Source organism: Gossypium raimondii, chromosome 6 (genome assembly GCF_025698545.1).
Source record: "Gossypium raimondii isolate GPD5lz chromosome 6, ASM2569854v1, whole genome shotgun sequence".
Lineage (NCBI taxonomy): Eukaryota > Viridiplantae > Streptophyta > Magnoliopsida > Malvales > Malvaceae > Gossypium > Gossypium raimondii.
Window position 1 is genome coordinate 58571636 of NC_068570.1, and position 23232 is coordinate 58594867.

The 23232-nt window shown below is 34.1% G+C and overlaps 1 protein-coding gene and 2 pseudogenes across 1 annotated transcript; 2 read left to right on the forward strand and 1 right to left on the reverse strand.

Annotated features, from left to right (window-relative positions):
* The first annotated feature begins 1774 nt into the window (after positions 1-1774).
* Positions 1775-5813, forward strand: LOC105773288 (probable disease resistance protein At1g12290; annotated as a pseudogene).
* Positions 5814-7484: 1671 nt separating this feature from the next.
* On the forward strand, positions 7485-8642 carry LOC128041787 (probable disease resistance protein At4g14610; annotated as a pseudogene).
* A 12869-nt stretch (positions 8643-21511) lies between these two features.
* Positions 21512-22496, reverse strand: LOC105773290 (uncharacterized). The gene is made up of 2 exons (XM_052632110.1): positions 22343-22496; positions 21512-22173 (listed from the first exon to the last, which is right to left on the reverse strand). Exons 1-2 carry the CDS (start codon positions 22494-22496, stop codon positions 21512-21514), a joined length of 816 nt encoding a protein of 271 aa, XP_052488070.1.
* Positions 22497-23232: the final 736 nt, after the last annotated feature.

Sequence of the window (23232 nt, forward strand, 5' to 3'; positions counted from 1 at the left end):
TAGTTAATTCGGTCGATTAACCGAATTAACTGAATTTTATATATTTTTTATTTTGGTTAAAACAAGTAAAACATATAAAAAAATTAATTGAATTAACTGACCGATAAATTCATACTTCCAAAAAATTAACCAAACCCAGCGACCCTAGATTGAATACTTATATATTATAAAATTATTTATTAAGTTCGATTAATTTAGTTAACCAACCGATTTTAAACCGAATTAACCGTTAACTAAACTTTCAAAAACCAACTCCCGACCAAATTAATTAGGTTAACCAATCGATTAACTGAGTTCGGTTGATTAACTAAATTAATTCGATTTTACCCGAAATTTGCACACCCCTACTTGGATCTGAATAAGAACTTTTAATAATGGGGATTATTTAAAATTTTTATTTAATTAATAGTAAATTTTTAAAAATTAATTTTAAGTTAAATTTTATCAAACAATAGATATTTATTTGAATTTTTAATGAAAATTAAAATTTTATAGTTATTTATTATTAAATATCATTTTATTCATGACTCAACTTATAGATTAATTAATTTAAATGAATCATTTAAAATAAATAAAATTAAATAGTAAAATAAATTTTCTCTAAATCAGGTCACCATAAAAATTTATTTAAATAACCTAAATAATTTGATATCTTAAATATATATATATTGAGACATCACAAAAATAATATAACACAATAAAATTTTATACAAACATAATAAAATTATAAAATACATTATTAATATGTAAAAGTGTACAAATAAAAAACTCACAAATTTTTTTCTCTCCCATTTTCTCTTTTCATTTATTTCTCTCTTTCTCACCCCCAAAAAAAACAGTAGTTAGCACCTACATATAAATTTATTATAATTTTTTTTGAATTATGTAAATGAGATAACCTGTAATGTTAAAGAGTTAGTTTTTTTAATATGATTAAATTGATTCAATAAGTAAAAATTAAAGGTTAAATTTATTATTACATTAATTTTGAACAGTCACCGACTTTCCCTCAAACACTTTAATGGAAAAATAAATAAGTTCGATTAGTTCGATGATCATATTGAAAATTTTAAAAGTTGAGTAATTAAAAGAAAATTTAAGCATAATTTAACAACTTGAAATATAGTTTTTTATGTTGATTATTATTTATTATTAATATTTTTAAAACGGTAAATCAAAGTATAGCTTTAGCCAAAAATGTAATGAGTAAAAAGTATAGCTTTAGCCAAAAATGTAATGAGTAAACTACACTTAATGTCACTAAATTATTAGTAAGTCTATGATTTGGTCACCTAATTGTAAAAGTTAAAAATAATTACATAACTATTTGAAAGTTTTTATTTAAGTTACTAAACTATTCAAAAAAATTATTTAAGTCACCGAACTGTTAAGTTTTTATTTATTTATTTTAAAGTCGAGCTTTTAGTGATGATTCAGCAAATGGTATAGTGGATCAATATCCATTGATGAGTAAAATAACATACTTTAAATCTAAGTAAATTTGATAGTAAAAAAAAATCTGAACTAAAGAAGAGAAAAAGAAAAAAAGCTTTCAATTGGTACAAGTAGCGCAAACGGAAAAAATCATATAATAACGATTTTAATAACTTAATGACTTAAATAAAAAATTTCTAATTATTTAATCATCATTTGTAATTTTTTAAAGTTAAATTATCATTTAATCAGTTGACTGATACATAATTGGTGAGGCGTGGGCACCCCATAGGATCATCACATACGTAGCCATCGACTCTAGACTCTAGAGTCAATATATATTAAAAAAGAATAAGGGGAAGGGATAAGAAAAGCTGTTCCGAGAACTTTTCAGACGACACCAAAATAAGGAAGGTGGGGGAAGAACCCGCTGAAGTTCGAGGATCGAGAGTTTTAAGGTTACTGCCAAAATCTTAACTCTTAGCATTTTGGAACATTTTTTGCTAAAACGGAGGTCAGGCAACGACGCCGGAAAATAAAAAGGAGATTGTGGAGATGATCAGCAGTGTAAGAAAAGAAAGGAAGGCGCGAATTCAGTTGGTGAAAAAGAAGAATGGATCGTTGAACTTGGTCCACGCCTTCAAATCCTCCTAAGGTAAACTCACTTCTCTTTTATTTTTTACTCCAATTTAGTAATTTTTTTTTGCTCTTATTTGTATGTTTGATCTATTTTATCACTGATAGTATGTTAATTTTTTAGAAAATAAGGTTGTTATTCATTTGCTTTTCTCCCGTAATAATAGAACTATAGAAATGGTGTGCAGGTCTCACTCTGGCTCCTCTTTGTTATTCTTTGGGTTTTCCATATTGTAGACCTTTATTTGTATTCTCTTGGCAAATATATATTATGCATTATATATTTCTAGTTGTTCTTTAAGATCTTAAACTATTCAATTCAATCTTCATTCATCCACAACCTCATTTGTTTCCCCTGTTTTTATATTTTATTTAGCAGAATCATGGGCAATTGCTGCTCAATACAAATTGATTTCGAGAATTTCCTCCTTCGTGGCTGGGTTTGCATTGTTGGCCATGCCAATTACGTGTGCAAGCTTAAACAAACTCTTCCAACTTTATCTGCTGCTCTTCAAGAACTGAGGGCACAAAGAAACGACATGCAACGGGAGGTTATGTGGCTGAACAACGACTATTGGAGCCATTTGAGCAAGTTCAACTATGGCTTTCAAAAGCGGAAACTATGATAACAAAGGCGGAAAAGTTGATTGAAGATAGCCCTCGACAAATGAACAACTTGTGTCTTGGCAGCTGTGCTTCCAAGAATTTCCTATCTAGCTACAAGTTTGGGAAAAATGTAACCAAAATGCTTCAAGAAATAAATGATCACGTGAGTAAAGGAGCTTTCAAGAAGGTAGCAGAGAGTAAGCCCTCAGCTTCAGTGGTGGTAAGACCCGAAGAACAGCCAATTGGTCTAGAATCCACAATCGAAAAGGTATGGAGCTGCATCGTGGACAAAGATGTGGGGATCATTGGCCTGTATGGCTTAGGGGGTGTTGGCAAGACAACACTCTTGACCCAAATCAACAACAAGTTCAGCACCACGCCAGACAAGTTTGATGTTGTAATTTGGGCCCTTGTGTCTAAAGATTACAATGTCGCAAAGATTCAAGATAAGATTGGTGGGAATATTGGTTTTTGGGATACATCCTGGAAAAGTAAAAGTGTTGACGAGAAAGCTGTAGATATCTACGGGGTCCTGCGAAACAAGAGATTTGTTATATTATTGGATGATTTATGGGAGACGGTGGATTTGAACAAAGTTGGGATACCAAAGCCAAGCCAAGAAAATGGTTCCAAACTTATTTTCACTGCTCGATCTTTGGAGGTATGTGGTGAAATGGAAGCTAGAAAAAGAATCAAAGTGGAGTGCCTAGAACCTGAAAAGGCCTGGGAATTATTCCAAGCCAAGGTCGGAGATGAAACACTTAACAGCCATCCAAATATTTGGAAACTAGCTGAACAAGCAGTAGAAAGGTGTGGTGGGCTGCCTCTTGCATTAATTACAATTGGTCATGCCATGGCATGTAAGACAACACCTATGGAATGGAAATATGCAATTGAGATGTTGAAACAATCAACATTACCAAAAATGAAAAATGAGGTATTTCCACTTTTGAAATTCAGCTATGATAATTTGCCTAATGCAACAATGAAATGTTGCCTCCTATATTGTTGTCTCTATCGTGATGATTATCGTATTCCCAGAAAGGAATTAGTGGAGCATTGGTTTTGTGAAGGGTTGTTGAATGAATTTGATAGATTTAGTGAAGCTCAAATGCAAGGTGACCACATTATCAACTCTCTTCTTAATGCATGCCTATTGGAAAGAGTTGGAGAAGATTATGTGAAGATGCATGATGTGATCCGTGAGATGGCTTTATGGATAGCATGTGAGCTTGAAGTAAAAGAGAATAATTTTTTTGTAAAAGCAGGGGCTCAATTGCTTGAAGAACCAGATGCTAAGACATGGGAAGGTGCAAAAAGAATGTCAATAATGAGCAATCAGATGAAAGTTCTCAGAGAAACACCTAAATGCCCTAACCTTCGAACTTTGTTTCTTAGAGAAAATAATCTACAAGTGATCAGCGATGGCTTCTTCCAATTTATGCCGCATCTAACTGTTCTAAACTTGTCAAGAAACTATGGTTTAGAAGAATTGCCTAAGGGAATTTCACAATTGATTTCACTAGAATGTCTTGATCTATCCTCAACTGGCATAAGAGAGTTGCCAATAGAGTTGAAATCCTTGACAAAACTGAAAATGTTGGACTTGAGTAACATGCTATTTATCGGGAAGATGAAAATCCCACGACAACTGATATCTAGTTTTTCCAAGTTGCAAGTATTCAAATTGCGGCCGCTGATAAATAGAGATTATCCAGATGAAGAGGAAGACAATGTTCTAAATGGGGTTAATGAAAATCTTATAAAGGAACTGAAATGTTTGCAACATTTGAACGTACTAAGTATACCACCAATCAAAAGCGTGTTTGCTTTAGAAAGATTTCTGAGCTTCAACTTGTTTCGATGCAGCATCGAAACACTAGAGCTGCTGGAGTTTAGAGACTCAAATGTGTTTAATGTTTTATGCTTAGAAAACATGGCACGTCTAGAGAAATTATGTTTCAAGGATTGTGCAAGTATGGAGGAGATAAAAATTGAAAAGCTACTGAGCTCAGTTTCTTCGAATATTAATTATATTTCACAGTTTCACACATTGAGCCACGTTATAATTGATGGTTGTGGCAAATTGACAGACACCACTTGGCTGATTTTTGTTCCAAATCTAAGGTTTCTTTCTATAAGTTGGTGCTTTAAAATGGAAGAAATATTGAGCAAGGGAAAACTTGGTGAAGTTGCAGATAAGGTTGGAATTCCATATCCTAAACCGTTTCTGAAGCTTGAAATGCTCAAGTTATGTGTTCTACCAGAATTGAAGAGCATATACTGGGATGTCCTACCCTTCCCATTTCTGAAACATTTTTGCGTATGGGGTGATTGCTCAAAATTGAAGAAACTTCCTCTCAATTCTGACAGTGCAAAAGGGAATCATATCACCATCGAAGGAAGAAAAGATTGGTGGGAAGAGGTAGAATGGGAGAATGAAACCACTCGAGACATTTTTTTACCTTCTTTAAGATTTCCTCCTTACTGAAATGCACAAAATCCTAAAGACTGCAGAGTGTTTGATGCTTGCGTCCTTTGACATTGTGAGTTGCTATCCTTGTCTATCATTTTTTTTTTCAATTGGTTGCTTCTATTTATGTTTATCTATCATTGCATTTGTCCTAAATTATATCAAATCTACTAGGCTTCGAAGTAATAGATTTGTAATTTATTTAAACCTCTCTTTCGAGTCAACACCATTTGAAGTCGATGTTCCTCGAGTTTAAGTATAGCCATGGCTATCCTATGGAACACAGTATAATTACAATCTTTGCTAAGCTACTATTTACATATATTACTCAGAAGGGGAAAAGAATATTATAACATACCCGTATAATTCTCCTACATTTCGGAAGCAGAAGTTTTTGGTGCTTTTGTGCTTCTAAATTTTGAGTAAATAAAGCCCCCTGCTGCAATGCTCTGAAGCGTCTGTCCATGTCTCAAGACAGGAGTCTCATTATCTCAAGATGTCTACATTGAAGCAAAAATAAGAAGACATGCTTCCGAGACTAAACAGTTCATACATGAAATTTTTATGTTCATGTCACATATACTAGTTGAAACTTGATGAATGTATGAAATTAGTTTGAGTTACTCCGTCAACGTAATGTGAAATGAAGTATTCGAATTCAATATTTGGGTTGAGTGTCACATGCTGACTCCAACATGGTTAAAATGAACTACTACAATTGGCTCAAAAGAAAACTGTTAATGGAGTTACTTTTTTAGGCATACAAATTAAGAAATTCTTTGCAGGGTTCAAATACAGAATAAACAAACTTCTATACCTTTACACCAAAAAAATTTCTTTTACACTCTCACCTAGATACCATCCTCTCAAAACCCACACACAATTCAAAGAAAATATATTGAGAAAGTACCTCAAAAGCACTTGTCAATCTATCACATGGAGCATCCCATCCGATAAACTTATAGTTGGTCCTTCCAAATCAAGCCCAACAACACCTTAAACTAACATTTATCACCTTATAGTGATGCTAGGCTCGGGGGATATAGGCTTATCTTCCCCCTATAAATACCTCGAAAGAAAGGGAAAGGCAGACAAAAATACTTGGACCTTATTCTGCCCCAATTTCCGTTTAGTGTGAACCAAACCAACCAACTACCCTCTCTGTGTTGTAGCAAACTAAAAACTTTTTTAAAAAGTAAATATATTTGTATTCAAATGTGTGTAATATATGTATTGCTAAGCTAAAAATAAAACAACCCCATTATAAATGTGACAGTTCGACAAAAGAATGATTAATTTCCCCCAATCAAGTGAGGGTTCAAATTGATGCTTAAAAACAAAAGGCGTTTGTTTTCTCAAACTATATTGTAACCCCCACAGCTGCCATTTTCGTTCATATTCAAAGTGTACAATGCTCTTATCCAACTAAGTTACAGACTATGAGTTTTATATATGCTCAACAATGCTGGTGTCCGTTTCATTGCCACAACGGGTTCACTACACCAGGAACACCGGAATGATGGAGCCGCCACACATCATGTTCGTAGGCAGTAGTAGGAATACCGGAATTATGCTATCTTATTATCTTTACATTTACAAGTGCAGGAGTAAAATTAGATGCTTGCTACATATCTCTAACCAAATAGGTTTAACTTAATAATAGTTTATTAGGATCGTAAAAAGATATTTTCCGAAGTGAACAAATGCCACACACTAAATTTTAATAGCTGATGAATATGTTTAGTAAATTCTCCATTATATGTACCTCGGCACTGTCTTTTATTCTGTTCGAGACTAGCCTACAAACAACGTACATTTCGAGAAGTAAAATGTAATATATTCATTAAAAATATTAAATAAACGACAAAATGGTGTGCTGGTCTCACACTCCGCTTTGCTCATCATCTTTGGGTTTTCTGTATTATGTAACTTTGTTTGTTGTCTATTGGCAACAATGATATATACCATATGTTTTTAATAATTTGTAGTTGTTCCTAAACATCTTAAAGATTTTCACTTTTCATCTATTCACAATATTTGTTCCCTCTGTTTTATTAACAGAAGAAGAATCATGGGCAATTGCTGCTCAATACAAATTGGTTTAGAGAATTTCCTCATTCGTGGAGGGGATTCCATTGTTGGCCATGCCAATTACGTGTGCAAGCTTAAACAAACTCTTCCAACTTTATCTGCTGCTCTTCAAGAATTGAGGGCACAAAGGAACGACGTGAGAAGACAGGTTGATGTGGCTGAACAGCAACTATTGAAGCCATTTGAGCAAGTTCAGCTGTGGCTTTCAAAAGCTGAAACTATGATAACAGAGGCAGAAAAGTTTATTGAAGATGGCCCTCAAGAATTACAGAACTTGTGTCTATGCGGCTGTGCTTCCAAGAAATGCTTGTCTAGCTACAAATTTGTAAAAAGGTGGCCAAAATGCTTCAAGAAATAAATGATCACATGAGTAAAGGAGCTTTTGAGAAAGTAGCGGAGAACCAACCCACAGCTTCGGTTGTGTTAAGACCTGAAGAGCGGCCAATTGCTTTAGAATCCTCAATTGAACAGGTATGGAGCTGCATCGTGGACAAAGATGTGATGGGGATCATTGGCATCTATGGCTTGGGGGCGTTGGCAAGACAACACTCTTGACACAAATCAACAAGAAGTTCAGTACCACACCGAATATTTTTTATGTCGTAATTTGGGCGTTGGTGTCTAAAGATTACGATGTTGTAAATATTCAAGATAGTATTGGTGAAAACATTGGATTTTCTAATAACTCCTGGAAGAATAAAAGTGTTGACCAAAAAGCTACAGATATCTATAGAGTGTTGTGCAACAAGAAATTTGTTGTATTATTGGATGATTTATGGAGAGGGTGGATTTGTATCAAGTTGGGATACCAAAACCAAGTCAAGATAATGGTTCTAAACTTAATTTTACTACTCGATCTTTAGAGTTATGCGGCGAAATGGAAGCTCGAAAGAAAATCAAAGTGGCGTGTCTAGATACGGAGAAGGCTTGGGCATTGTTCCAAGACAATGTTGGAAATGAAACTCTCAACAGCCATCCAAATATTCAAAACCTAGCTAAACAAGTAGCGGAAAGGTGCGGTGGGCTGCCTCTTGCACTAATTACAATCGGTCGTGCCATGGCTTGCAAGACAATAGTTGGGGAATGGAAATATGCAATTAAGATGTTGGAAGTGATGTGCATTGTCAAAAATGGAAAATAAAGTATTTCTGCTTTTAAAATTCAGTTATGATAATTTGCCTAATGCCGCAATGAAATGTTGCTTCCTATATTGTTGTCTATATCCCGAAGATTATTGTCTTCCCAGAAAGAGATTAATGGAGTATTGGTTTTGTGAAGGGCTATTGAATGAATTTGATAGAATTAGTGAAGCTCAAATGCAAGGTAACGACATTATTAGCTCTCTTTTGAATGCTTGTTTATTGGAAAATTGCGGTGTAATAGGTGGAGAAAATTGTGTGAAGATGCATGATGTGATCCATGACATGGCTTTATGGATTACACGCAAGTTCGAAGCAACAGAGAGTAATATTTTCGTAAAAGCAGGTGCTCAATTATTTAAAGAACCAGATGTTAAGGCATGGGAAAGTGGAAAAAGAATATCACTAATGAAAAATAAGATTGCAGTTCTCAAAGAAACACCCAAATGCCCTAACCTTCGAACCTTGTTCCTTAGCCAAAATGAGTTGCAAATGATCAGCAATGGTTTCTTCCAATTTATAATTCATTTAATTGTATAGGATTTGTCAAGAAACATTGGGTTACGAGGGAATTTCACAATTGGTTTCACTAGAATGTTTTGATCTATCTTGGACTTATATAGAAGAGTTGCCAATAGAGTTGAAAGCATTGACAAAATAAAAAATGTTTGATTAAATGCTAAATTACATATTTTAAATTAAATTGGTTAATTTATGAGAGTGCACCACTGATTTTTCAACTTTCTATTGAATTTTATGGGGGGATGCAATTTGGGGCTAAATAGAAGAAAAAGGAAACAATTGGGCTAGATTGAAGAAAGGAGCAAACAAGGCGGGCCAAAGCAGAATTTTTTCAAGATTTAATTAGTTGAAATTCTACGTTGACCTAGTGGGAGATTATGTAGGGATTTTTTTTTTATATCATGGAATATTTTTCCTTGATTTTCGATGGCTAGTGGCTCTTAATTTAGCAAAGCCACTAGTATAAATAGGGGCTACTATGTTCATTCATTCATCAAGTTTTTCATCAAGTGTTTTTTCATCAAGTCATTAATCAAGTTTTCATCTGTGGAATACAATTCCTCCTTCCTCTCACGAAGCTATTTGTTATTTTTGGTTTCTTTTTCTTTCAATTTATTAATTTCTAGTTTGTCACCAACTTAAACCATTTACAATTTTTTTTTCATTTCCAGTAGCTAAACCATCCCACTCTAATACACTACCAAAATTCTAGCCCCCATACTTAAACACGCCGCCCATTCTTTTTACTCATTTTTACCTTATTTAATTTATCTAACTCCATTATGCCCCAAACCTTAGTTAACTAAAACCCATTTCAGCTTTAGATCAGTGTTAGCTTTGTCAAGACCCGTGAGTTACGAACCCGAGCAATTTAAATCCTAAATTCTAGTACTTATTATTTCTCCGGATTAAGAGTATGATCTTGTCAACTCACAAAGTCAAATCATCACTAAGTCAAAAAAGACGTCGTTTGAGTTAGTGTGGTTAGACGTACAGTTGGAATTCCGAAAGGATCGATTGTCTAATCTGTTTTCTGTGAACACATTGGCGTGCCAAGTGGGGATTGTTGTTTGGTTCCGTCAAGGGAAGTAGTAACCGAATTTAAATGTCCCACGCTGATTGAGGGCATTGGTTCGAGCTAGGCTCTTCTAGAACGCAAAACTACCAGAGTTTTAAATCACGAACGTTTCGTTGGTTGTTCGATCGGTAAGGGTTAGTTATTGGACGTTCCATAACTAATTTACACAAGGAAGAGTTGGTGTCTGAGGCATCATTGGTATCTATAACTAGCTTATTGGAAAAGAGGAGTTCATCTAATTTCAAGGATCGGTTCAAAGAGGAGGGAAAAACCCGTGCCTAAAGCTGGGCTAAGTTTGATTAATTTTCCTTCAGATTTATTTAACTGTTTTTATTATTTTGTCTTCAACTTTTACTTTTTACGCATTTTATTTATTTATTTCAGGTTTCAAATTTTATCCCTCCAAACTTCTTGGGCACGACAACTGCCCCGACATAAATCTAGTTAAGAGAGTAACAGTTTGCAGTAAACTCAGTTTCTGAGGGATCGACCCTACTCCCTATACTGCTTAAATTTGCAAATTAGGCGTAAGATTATATTAGTGGAATCGAGACCCACCAGTTTTGGCACCGTTGCCGGGGACTGGCAACAGTTACAATTGTTTAAATTGTCTTAATGACCAGATCTTCATCCAGAGATCTCGAATACGACCCAGAGATCGAGAAATCAGCACGAGCACGATGAAAAGAGACAGAAGCTCTTAAACGTGTAAGAAAAGCAGAAGTTGAGCTAGGACAAGGAATCCTAGAATCCGACGTTGAGAAGTTGAGCGAAGCAATTTGTACAAAGGCAATTCGACGTGAGAAACAAGTCGAAGTGGTTTACCCTGAGACTGAACCACTTTTTGAAATGAAAGAAGCAAAAGATTGAATCATCGCGGTTCTGGTATGAATCTGAAGTTTCAATTGACTCATAGGGTCTTAACAAGAGAATTTCTATCAAAAAGAAAGAAAACAAGAATAAAACCACATTTCATACAAAGAACAAATCAAAGCAAAGAAAAAGAAATAAGTAGGTAAATAGAAGATTCAAGAGGCCTATAACGATCAACATAAAGATGACTGCGCCGACTTTATTTTTTGGCATTATAATTACAACTACAAAAAAAGAGCTTTCAGATTTTCACTCTTTTGTGTCTTCAGATAAAATTGAATGAAAAGATTAAAAAGTTTCAAACTTTCTATTCCATATCCGTTTCGGCTATTACTTGGGTGTTTTTGTTTGAGTTGTACGAGATGAAATTCTCATATACGGTTCTCCAGAAGTTCCTCTCGGTGAACCAGAAAGGATGGCAAACCGCTCCCAATAAGCAAACACCGTTATGCATCAACTATCCAACTGGAGAAGCCCCATTCGAGTTGAAATCAGGCCTGATCTACCTTTTTCCCACTTTTTGAGGCTTGAAGAACGAAAATCCACACACTAACTTGAGAGAATTCCATATGATCTGCTCAAGCATGAAACCCTAGGAAGTAACCGAAGATGAAATCAAGCTTTAGGTCTTTCCTTTTTCTTTAGTTGATGCAGCAAGAGAATGGTTATTTTACTTACCGCCAGTTCTATTATAACGTGGGATGACTTATCTCGTGTTTTCCTTGATAGATTCTTCCCAGCATCGCTAGCAGCTAAACTTAAGAGAGACATAGTGGGAACTCGCCAAATGGAGAGTGAATCACTCTACGACTATTGGGAGCGGTACAAAAAACTATGTGCAAGTTGTCCTCAACACGGTTTGACCGAACAATCACTTCTTTAATATTTCTACGCGGGTTTGCTCCCTATGGAAATGAAGATGATTAACGCTACTAATGGAGGGGCACTCGTCAATATGACTCCTCAAAGAGCAAGAGAACTTATATCCACCATGGCATCAACAGTATCAGCCGAATTCAGAACCCACAAGACAGGTTAATGGGGTAAACGTTTCATCCTTAGAAGATAAATTGGATAGGCTTACTAATATTGTCCAATCTCTGTTTACAGAAAAGAAGAGTCAGACCCAACTGTGTGGAATTTGTACTACGTTTAAGCATACGACGAATTTGTGCCCAATCTTTAACAATAATTCAACGACACATGTTGATGCTGTCGGAGGTTTTCCAAGACCCCCGCAAAGACGTTATGATCTTTTCTCTAACACCTACAATCTCGGTTGGAAGGATCATCCCAATTGAATTACAGAGTTAATCCCCGATATAATCCATCATAACAACTGAGACCTCCGCCACCGCCACAACAAAAACCCAAGCCGAGCACATTTCTAGAAGTTGTTGTGGAAAGACTTGCCGTCGATGCTGCAAAATATCAATAGAGGACAGGCGTATTAATATAAGAGTTAACTAATCAAGTTAGTAAACTCTCAATGGCAGTCAATCGTTTGAAGTCTCAAGGTAAATTACCTTCTCAGACAGAGCCAAATCCTAGGCAGAATGTAAGTGCAATAACTCTGATCTAAAAGTCAGACCGAAGTCAAAAATTCAGAAACCATTCGTGATGCCACCTCCTTTTCCAGGGAGGTTGGCAAAGGATAAGAAAGAGAAGTAGGAAAAAGAAATCCTCGAAACATTCAGGAAGGTAGAGGTAAATATCCCTTTGCTCGACGCTATCAAACAAATTCCTCGTTATGCAAAATCCTCAAGGAATTGTGTACTAGCAATAGGAGGTTAATAGGTAATGAAAGAGTAAATATAGGAGAAAATATCTCCACAATACTGCAAAAGAAAGTTCCGCCCAAATACAAGAACCAAGGTATGTTTGCTATTTCCTGTGAGATAGGTAATGTAGGCATTAAGAAAGCCATGTATGATTTAGGGGCTTCCATTAATCTTATGCCTTATTCTATTTATAAGTTGATTAACGTGGGTCCTTTGAAAAAAATAGGAGTAATAATCCAGCTGGCGGACAGGTCAGTCATCTGTCTCGAAGGGTTGCTTGAAGACGTTCTTGTTAAAATTAACGAATTAGTTTTTCCTGCAGATTTCTACATTATTAATATGGAGGATAATAACTCAACTAGTCCGTCTAAAATTTTACTTGGAAAGCCGTTCCTAAGTACCGCAAGCGCAAAAATTGACGTTCAGAGCAAGCCGCCGACGATAGAGTTTGATGGCAAAATCGTGAAATTTAATGTCTACGAAGCTATGGGTCATTCTAACTCACGATCAAATATTTCTAATATCGATGTTATAGATTGTTTAACTCAAACTTATTCTGAATATCATGACTTTGATGAGTTAGAAACTGTTCTTTACAGAAGCATTAACATGGATGTTTTAAATCATCTCGAGGAATTAGCAATTATAGAAGTTCTGTTACGAGAATTATCAAACATTTGGAGATGCAACCATTGTTGACAAATCGAGGTAACCAATATGAACTATTACCTTCCCAAACTAAAATGTTGTATTCGGTTTTGCAGCCACCAACCTTAGAGCTTAAAGTATTATCGGACCACCTTAAGTACGTCTTTTTTGGAGAGAATGACATTTTACCGGTGATAGTGTTAAACAAACTAACCAAAGATGAGGAGAAAAGTCTAGTTTGAGTTTTGGTGGATTATAAGAAAGCTATTGGTTGGACAATAGCTGACATAAAAGGGCTAAGTCCATCTACTTGTATGCATAAAATTTCCATCGAAGATAACATGAAACCAAAGAGAGATGTTCAATTGCGTCTTAATCCACCCATGATGGAGGTAGTAAAGAAGGAGATCTAGAAAATATTAGATGCTGGAATGATATACCCAATTTCTAACAATGATTGGGTTAGCCCAGTTCATGTCTTGCCCAAGAAAACTGGCGTGACAGTCGTGAACAACTCGTCAGGAGAGCTGGTTCCTACTCGAGTCCAGAATGGATGGAGGGTTTGCGTCGATTACAGTAAGTTGAATGCAGCTACCCGGAAAGACCATTTTCCACTTCCCTTCATCGATCAAATGCTCGAGTGATTAGCTGGTAAGACTCATTATTGTTGTCTCGATGGGTACTTGGGATTTTTCCAAATTTCGGTGGCACCAGATGATCAAGACAAAACAACTTTCACATGCCCCTGTAGAACGTTTGGATATAGACGAATGCCGTTTGAACTCTGTAATGCTCCGGCTACTTTCCAGAGGTGCATGGTGAGCATACTCTCCGATTATGTCGAGAAAATCATTGAAATCTTCATGGATGACTTCACGGTGTACGAATTTTACAGACAATTCATAAAAGACTTCTTGAAGATTGCGCAATCGCTTTGTAGTCTATTACAAAAGGATAAAGAATTTAAATAACAGGTCATCGAGCTAACGACGTTGAACAAAGTACTGTTAGGAGGCAACCCAAATTTTCCCTTTATGCAAATAAAATTTTTAGTAAAACGGAAAATGAAAATGCATGTCGAGGATCAGTTCTGTCTAAGGAAAGACTTGGTACTTAAGAATGTCCATTATGACTCACCTTTCTTTCCTGGGAACTTACTTGGTGCATTTATCACGACTATTTTACTAAATCTCGTAATCTTGGTTTTTAAATAATTTATTTCTCGAGTTTATAGCTTAGCTAATAAATTCGAGAAATAAAAAAAATAAACATTTTAATTTTAATTTTTATTTATTTATTTTTATTTTTATTTTGCAGGGAGACATTCCAAGACAAAATTAAACCCCCCATGACAACCCACAAAATTCCTTTAGTTTCAGCCAAAGCCCAATTCACCTACCCACCATTTAACACCGCAGACATACATGCGGGGCAACCCTCCACGACGTTGAAATACATGGGGAGTTTTTTTTCTTTTCCCTACTTACTTTTACTTTTTATGCTTTAAATAATTTAAATTATATTGGGACAATGTAAAATAAGTAGGGGGAGGGGAATAAATATCAGTTCTATTTTGCTTATCTTTGTCGCTGTTTTTGCATGTTTTTCGTGAAAGGTAAAATTTTTTCTTTTGATAAATTAGCATGATACACTTATGGTTTGACATATTTAGCTGTTTAGTTCTTTACACATAAACTTTTCAATAGCCTAGACTTAGTGGTAAGAATTTTTAGTTTGCTTGATTGCCTACCTTATGTCACATGTTAATTTTTCTGCCTTCTCTTAAAAAAAACAAATAAATAATAATAATCCTCTGATACGAATGTTAAGAGTGAAAATTAGGGTTGAACACCGGACCGAGTAACCGAAATGTGGTGCTTGGGCTGTCATTACATCTCGCGTAAAAAGTTTCGTGTGACTGTCTAATTTCTTTGCACTCACTCCACTAACAAGCTATCACGAGTAGGGCAAAATAACCCACTTAGAGACATCCGAATCAAGTAATCGGAACATGGTGCTTGGGTTGTCATCATGTCTCACGTAAAAAAAATTCGAAGATGTCCTAAGTACACAAAAAAATTTATTATTATTATTATTATTATTATAAATAAATGAAAGGTAGGTCTATCAAGCTCTAATAAATTCTGAAATATATTTACTTATTTCTTAGGCTAGACTATTTGAGATGTTAATATGTAAGGACTAAATTGTTGAATTGTGCAAACCATGGGGGTCAAATCCTATTAGGGAGGAAATTTTTCCTTTTACAGATACATACAAAATGCTCGAGGACTATCATGAACTAATTAAGTACGGGGATTTGATTAAATGCTAAAATTACATATTTTGTGTAATTAAATTGGTTAATTTATGAGAGTGCACCACTAATTTTTCAACTTTATATTGAATTTTGTGCAGGGATGCAATTTGAGGCTAAATAGAAGAAAAAGATAACAATTGGGCTAGACTGAAGAAAGGAGCAAACAAGGCGGGCCAAAGCAGAATTTTTCCAAGATTTAATTAGCTGAAATTCTATGTTGACCTAGTGGGAGATTATGTAGGGATTTTTTTATATGATGGAATATTTTTCCTTGATTTTCGATGGCTAGTGGCTCTTAATTTAGCAAAGCCACTAGTATAAATAGGGGCTACTATGTTCATTCATTCATCAAGTCTTTCATCAAGTGTTTTTTTATCAAGTTCCTAATCAAGTTTTCATCTTTGGAATACAATTCCTCCTTCCTTCTCACGAAGCTATTTGTTATTTTTGGGTTTTTTTCTTTCAATTTATTAATTTCTAGTTTGTCACCAACTTAAACCATTTACAATTTTATTTTTCATTTCCAGTAGCTAAACCATCCCACTCTAATACACTACCAAAATTTCAGCCCCCATACTTAAACACGCCACCCATTCTTTTTACCCATTTTAACCTTATTTAATTTATCTAACTCCATTATGCCCCAAACCTTAGTTAACTAAAACCCATTTTAGCTTTAGGTCGGTGTTAGCTTCATCAAGACCCGTGAGTTACGAACCCGAGTAATTTAACTCCTAAATTCCAGTACTTATTATTTCTCCGGATTAAGAGTATGATTTTGTCAACTCACAAATTCAAATCATCACTAAGTCAAAAAAGACGTCGTTTGAGTTAGTGTGGTTAGACGTACAGTTGGAAATTCAAAAGGATCGATTGTCTAATTGGTTTTCTGTGAACACATTGGCGTGTCAAGTGGGGATTGTTGTTTGGTTCCGTCAAGGGAAGTAGTAACCGAATTTAAATGTCCTGTAACAACCCGGTTTTGACTCTAATCGGACATAGTGGTTTCGGGACCACAAGTCCGAGTCAAAAAATATTTTAATATTATTTTGTGTGTTTATTATGTGTGAATTTAATTGTGTGAAATTTTCGTGTTTTAATTTTGTCATTTGAGTGTCCGATTAAATAAAAGGATTAAATCGCTTAAAATAAAAATTTAGGGGTTAAATCTAAAAGTACCTAATTGTTGTTGTCTTTTTAAAATGGGGGATTAATGATGCAATTAGACTAAAACATAGATAGTGGGTGGCAAAGGACTAATATAACCTTATTATATATGTTTTGTTTATTAATTATTAAAGGTTAAATAAGTAAATTAATAAATAATGTATAGTATAATAAAACAAAACATAAAACAAGCCATTATCATCTCTTTTGTTGGCCGAATGTTGCAAAGAAAGAAAACATCCATGGCATTTAGGGTTTCGGCACTTTACTAACTTGATTAAGGTATGAAATTGTTTCGGTTTTTGATAATTTTTACGTTTTTGAGATCGTTGCTTTGAATACTTCAAAACCCATGTATTAATTTCGCAAAATTGTTGATGATTTTGAAATGTGCCATTGATGGATGTTTGAGTTTTGTCATGTTAGTTGATGAAATATGAAATATATGTGTTAGATTAACATGTTTTGTCTTTAAATTTTTAGTGAATTTGAGTAATTAGAGTTAAATTGTGAAAATAAATTTTGAAGGACTAAAATATGAAATAAATGCAATGTGTGGACTTGTATGAGAACCATGAATATTCGGCTCTTGTGTGGTATAGGCAAATTTTGTGTATTTTGTGTTTTGTGCAAAAGGACTAAATTGCAAAAGTGCAAAATGTTAGGGAAAATGGTAATTTTCCATTTATGTATTTTGAACTTAATTGAATGTTTTGATGAATAAAAGGTTAAATTTGATTATGTTTAGATCAAGAAACGAAGAAAAGCGAATTTGGATCGGGGAAAAGCGAAAGTAATCGAATAGTCGATCGTGTCCGTGATATCAAAGTAAGTCTATTAGCAATTAAAATTTATTATGTTAATATTTATTCATGTATACTAATTGTATTTGGAGTTGAGCTATAATTAAAAGTATATTGATTGAGTAAATTTTGAAGTATGGATGATATTTATATATATATAGAATGTTCGAATATAAAAGTATAATCTTGTATAGATTTATGGGTTGAAATAAAGGTAAGAAATGTATAAGAGTATAGTTGATATTCGAATAAGCATGTATATATATATGTATATATATAATGCTAGAATATATATATATATATATATATAAAAGTTATTGAAATTAGTTAAAGTATGAATATTGCATAGGTATAAATTCTTGATTTTAATTAAAGAATTGTATAATATATATATATATATATATATGGTGCGAATATATATATATATATATATATGTAGGCATATATATGTATAAACTCTTGGATTTATTTGAAGTTATGTAACCCATAATTGTAAGAGAAGTTTTAAATAGATATGTACATGTGAATTATAATTTATATATATATGCTATATTTGAATAAGCATGCTTACATATATGTATATGTTCTTATAATGAATTTTAAGTATGAGTGTTATATATATATATAAATATAAATGTACATCTATTATATATTTGATGAGCTAAAATTTAAAAGTATATGTATTGAAATTAGGTATGGAATTATATATTGATATACATGGTTGATTGTATATATATATATATAGGTTTAAGATTTGCATTGAATTAAAAGTATAAATTTTAAATGCTTGCATGATTCAAACATGGACTACCAATTTTCTTGAGATAGAGTTGAGATTGTGAATTATATATAAATGTTATGAATGTATGTTGCTATTAAGAAATATCGAGAAATCATCCTTGTATCTGTGAAATTGAGATTTTCAGGCTAAGCGCCTAGCAGGCTATGTGCCGGTGATTTGAATCGGGTTATAAACCTAGCAGGCTACGTGCCGGTGATTTGAATCGGGTTATAAACCTAGCAGGCTACGTGCCGGTGATTTGAATCGGGTTATAAACCTAGCGAGCTACGTCTTGGGTGATCTGAATCAAGCTATAAGTCTAGCAGTCTATGTGCCGTTGAATCTGCTTTTAATTAAGTGATTGTATACATTGAATATATATATGTATATGATTTGGTTATTTATATTGGATTAATATATGAACATCTTGCTATGTTTTTGAAGAGCATTTAAAAGCTCGAATCTTTGTGTCAGTAAGTATATATATATATCTATGCGTTGGCATATGTGAACTAAAGTATATATACATATATGTGTGCATTCGCAAGTGTGGCCGATAAGTATATTTGGAATATATATATATATATGCAATTAATGATGATGTATATAACTTAATTTTATGTATATAATGATAATACAAGTGATCGTTAATATGTATTTTGGATATGCTATAAACTTCTGAGTTTTAGAAGCTTACTTTGATTGTTTTTGTTTATTTGTTTATAGATTTTGGAGACGCGTTACGAGTTCGGGATCGTCAACAGTCTATCACACTATCGACCGTTCTTGGTATTTTGTATATTTTGAACTCGAACCTATGGCATGTATAGTCTAGTTAATATGTTTAAATTATTTTTTATATGTAAATATGAGCCATGCGAAAATGGCTTGTCTCTTTTGGTTTTGAATTTGGTATTAAAGAATATGTTTTAATGGTCTATTTCTTATACTTAATTTGGTTTAGTTAAAAATGGCTTGATCATTAGGTTTAAATTTAGTTTTATATATATTCTAGGTTGAATGTTCAATGTGATTGATTTAAATGATTCGACTATGGCATAGGTCTATTTGTATAAATGATAATTAGTATGATTGATAGCTTGATTATATTTCTTGATTGGCTGTGTTTGTTCGGTAATGCCTTGTAATCCTAATACGGCAACGTATACGGGTTAGGGGTGTTACATGTCCCACGCGGATTGAGGGCATTAGTTCGAGCTAGGCTCTTCTAGAACGCAAAGCTACCGGAGTTCTAAATCACGAACGTTTCATTGGTTGTTCGATCGGTAAGGGTTAGTTATTGGACGTTCCATAACTAATTTACACAAGGAAGAGTTGGTGTCTGAGGCATCCTTGGTAGCTATAACTAGCTTATTGGAAAAGAGGAGTTAATCTAATTTCAAGGATCGATTCAAAGACGAAGAAATACCAGTGTCTGAAGCTGGGCTAAGTTTAATTAATTTTCCTTCAAATTTATTTAACTGTTTTTATTATTTTGTCTTTAGCTTTTACTTTTTACGCATTTCATTTATTTATTTCAGGTTTCAAATTTTATCCTCCCGAACCTCTTGGGTACGACAACTGCCCCGACATAAATCTGGTCAAGAGAGTAACAATTTGCAGTAAACTCAGTCTCTGAGAGATCGACCCTACTCCCTATACTGCTTAAATTTACAAATTAGGCGTAGGATTATATTGGTCGAATCGACACCCACCAATGTTGGACTTGAGTTATATGCGCAATCTCAGAAAAATCCCACAACATTTGATATCTAGTTTTTCCAAGTTGTAGGTATTCAGATTGTGGTTGCCTGGAATTCAACTTTATCCTAATGAAAAAAATGCTTTGAATAGGGGTAATGAGAAACTTATAGAGGAGTTGCAAGATTTGCGATGTTTGAATATACTAACGATAATGATACACAACATATTTTCTCTAGAAAGATTCCTGAGCTTTAACTTGTTACAATGTGGGCTACTTTGTAATTTTAAAGAATCAAAAGTGTTTAATGTTTTATGCTTAGAAAAGTTGGAGAGTCTAGAGACTCTCCGCTTCGACTTTGGTGGAAGCATGGAGGAGATAAAAATGGAAAAGTTTCATACTTGGGTTTCTTCAAGTATTAAACATACATCATGCATTCACACATTGAGCAAAGTTACAATTGCAGGAGGTAACAAATTGAGAGACATGACTTGGCTGATTCTTGCTCCAAATTTAAGAACCCTTTCTATATTTGAGTGTGCAAAAATGGAAGAAATATTGAGTGAAGGAAAACTTGGTGAAGTTGTAGTGTGCTTGGAATTCCATAACCTTAACCATTTCTGAAACTTGAATCACTGCCCTCATTTGAGCTAGTCCCCATTTTAACCCGTAACACCAATTCAGCTAGAGTTTTAAAAATAGTATAGATTAATTTTGATATTAACATAATTTTTTGATGTGAGTTCAAGCGTGGTGAAACATATTTATCTTCTTATTTAAAGGTTGAAGAAGACTTACAATAGATCTAAGTATTATATAAAAAAATTACAAATAAAGAAAGTAAAGGTTTATTATTATTATTTTTTCTAATTTTAACACAGACTAGCAAGTGATTCATAATGTTGTAACTTGATTGGGAGGTTCCATACCTTTTTATAGAATAATATTCTAGTTTAACACATACAGACAATATTGTTAGACTTTTTCAATAGTCCTGGTCTACAGGCAGTAGTTGTTTTGAATAAGTTGTTAAACCTTCCATTATTTTAGGAGTTAGTTTTGCTTGTTACGTTAATTGTATAGCCTATTTAAAGAGGCTATTTGTTCCCTAAATTATGAGTAAAAATATATTCTTCCCAAAATTATTTTCTTTGATCTGCTGCTCACACAACAAATATTCTGTATGCTGTAAATTATTGATTTATTGAGTAGAAGTACTATTGTTCTTATTCGAGGCCTGCTATTTAATTAATTGTTTGTTATTGTTATCGCAAAAGAATGTTGATATTGTTGTGTCATCCCCTCGTCAGGCCAAAAATCCAAGAAAATAGTTTCTCTTCATCACTCAACCAATGAAAATTTATTGTAAAAGATTATTAGGTTCACAAATGAGGTAATAGAAACATTTATCGATCACAGACAAGACAATTACAACATTATGTTACAATGAAAGTCAATCAAACACGAAAAAGTTGAACATCCTTAGCCTTCAAAGGAGCATAGTCTCCCAGCATATAAACTTCCAGGTGATCCGACAAGGCAGATTTGTCGATGTTTTCGTGGTGGTACGATTTGCAGACAAAGTAAACCACTGTCTGGATGACTAATTGGAAGAGAATCCCCGTGGAAAGCAACAAGAAACAAATGATTGCATACACAACCCTGTTAGCCATGCCCATGTCGGTTCCTTCCACAACCAGCCTCTTGAATGCCATATGGTTTAACCCCATCGCCGGTTGCAGGATAAAAAACACGGCTATCGCCAACCCTAGCTTTCCTTTGATGAGGTTTTTGCTCTTCACCATGGCTGCAAACCCATATGTCTCTTCTAAAACAGATACAGTGGTGGCCAAGTGCCAGATTGTGGCCAAATAGAAGAGCCCCGAGGTGAACAAAACCACTAAAACGGCTAACACTGCAACACCCATAACGTGCATTTGTCCCACTGAAACTGCCCAAATAATCAAGACAAGGGCAGCTACAACGAGATAGAGAAAAATGACAAAAAAAATACTCAAGAAAGTAACAAGCAGCCTCTTCCAGACCTTGGGAACAACGCTTATGATTGTCTTGAACGTGAGTTCCCGGGCTGCATGTATGCAGGCGATGGTGTAAACAACTGCAGCAGTTGAAAGAAGCGAAAAGATGAAAAACAAAGTGAAGTAGACAAAGTTGAAAAGCAAAAAGTAAAGGGCTTCATGGGAGATAAGGTTAGATGAATTCTCGAATTCGGCAGCGTCTGATCGAATACGATCAAGTTGTAATTTGCTTGAGAATAGACTTGAAACTTGCACGTGAACAAGGTAAAATGAAGGATAGAGGAAGGATGAAAGCTAAAGTGATATTAGTGAAGAGCTTTCTCCATGATGAGATGATTTTGTAGGATTCCTTGAATATGCCAAAGAACCCTAGAAATTGCATCTCTTCTTGCCCTCTATCCATGCTCTTCTGTTTTTCTACAGTTACTTCTTTCAATGGATTTTGAGTTGGACAGGGGGGGATATTTAAGAAGGGGGGAGATGAGATGGGAAGATTATAGGAAGCTGGGTTCCGATTCCTTTCCATAATAAACTAGTAACGGGTCTCCACATTTTGACTTTTCCACATACTATTATTTAAAGGGAGAATTGTGTTATGGCCACGTGTAACTGACTATTGCACTTGTCTAATGATTCAACTCACTATTGACTATACCAGCTTTATCGTTTCATCAAAATACCATTTCGTGAGAAATATGATATTATAACAGTGTTTTTATCTTTTTTATATAAATTCTAAAAGAATACATAAATATAAGATTTAAATTTAACTCACTAAAGCCTCACTTTTTAGTTTTTATATTAACATTTTTGTTATATAAATTTCCCACTTGATAATGGAAGCTTCCTTGTGTGTGTGTGTGTGAATAAATGTTTTAATTAATATAATAATTGATTAAACAAAGGAGAGAGTTTCCCATTAGAAAATCCACAAAAGATTCTTTTCCGATACCTTTACTACAGCCCCGCTTTTGTATTAGTTTTATAATATGCTTAAATTCTACTGGAATTAGTGCTCGTATCTTATTGGGCATCCCAATTAAAAGGGCAAACACGCTTTGCTCTCTTTCCGACAAGTTTTCTCATTTCTTCAACTTACCAAATTAACAAGATAAAAAGAAGAAGCGAAAATTCAAAGT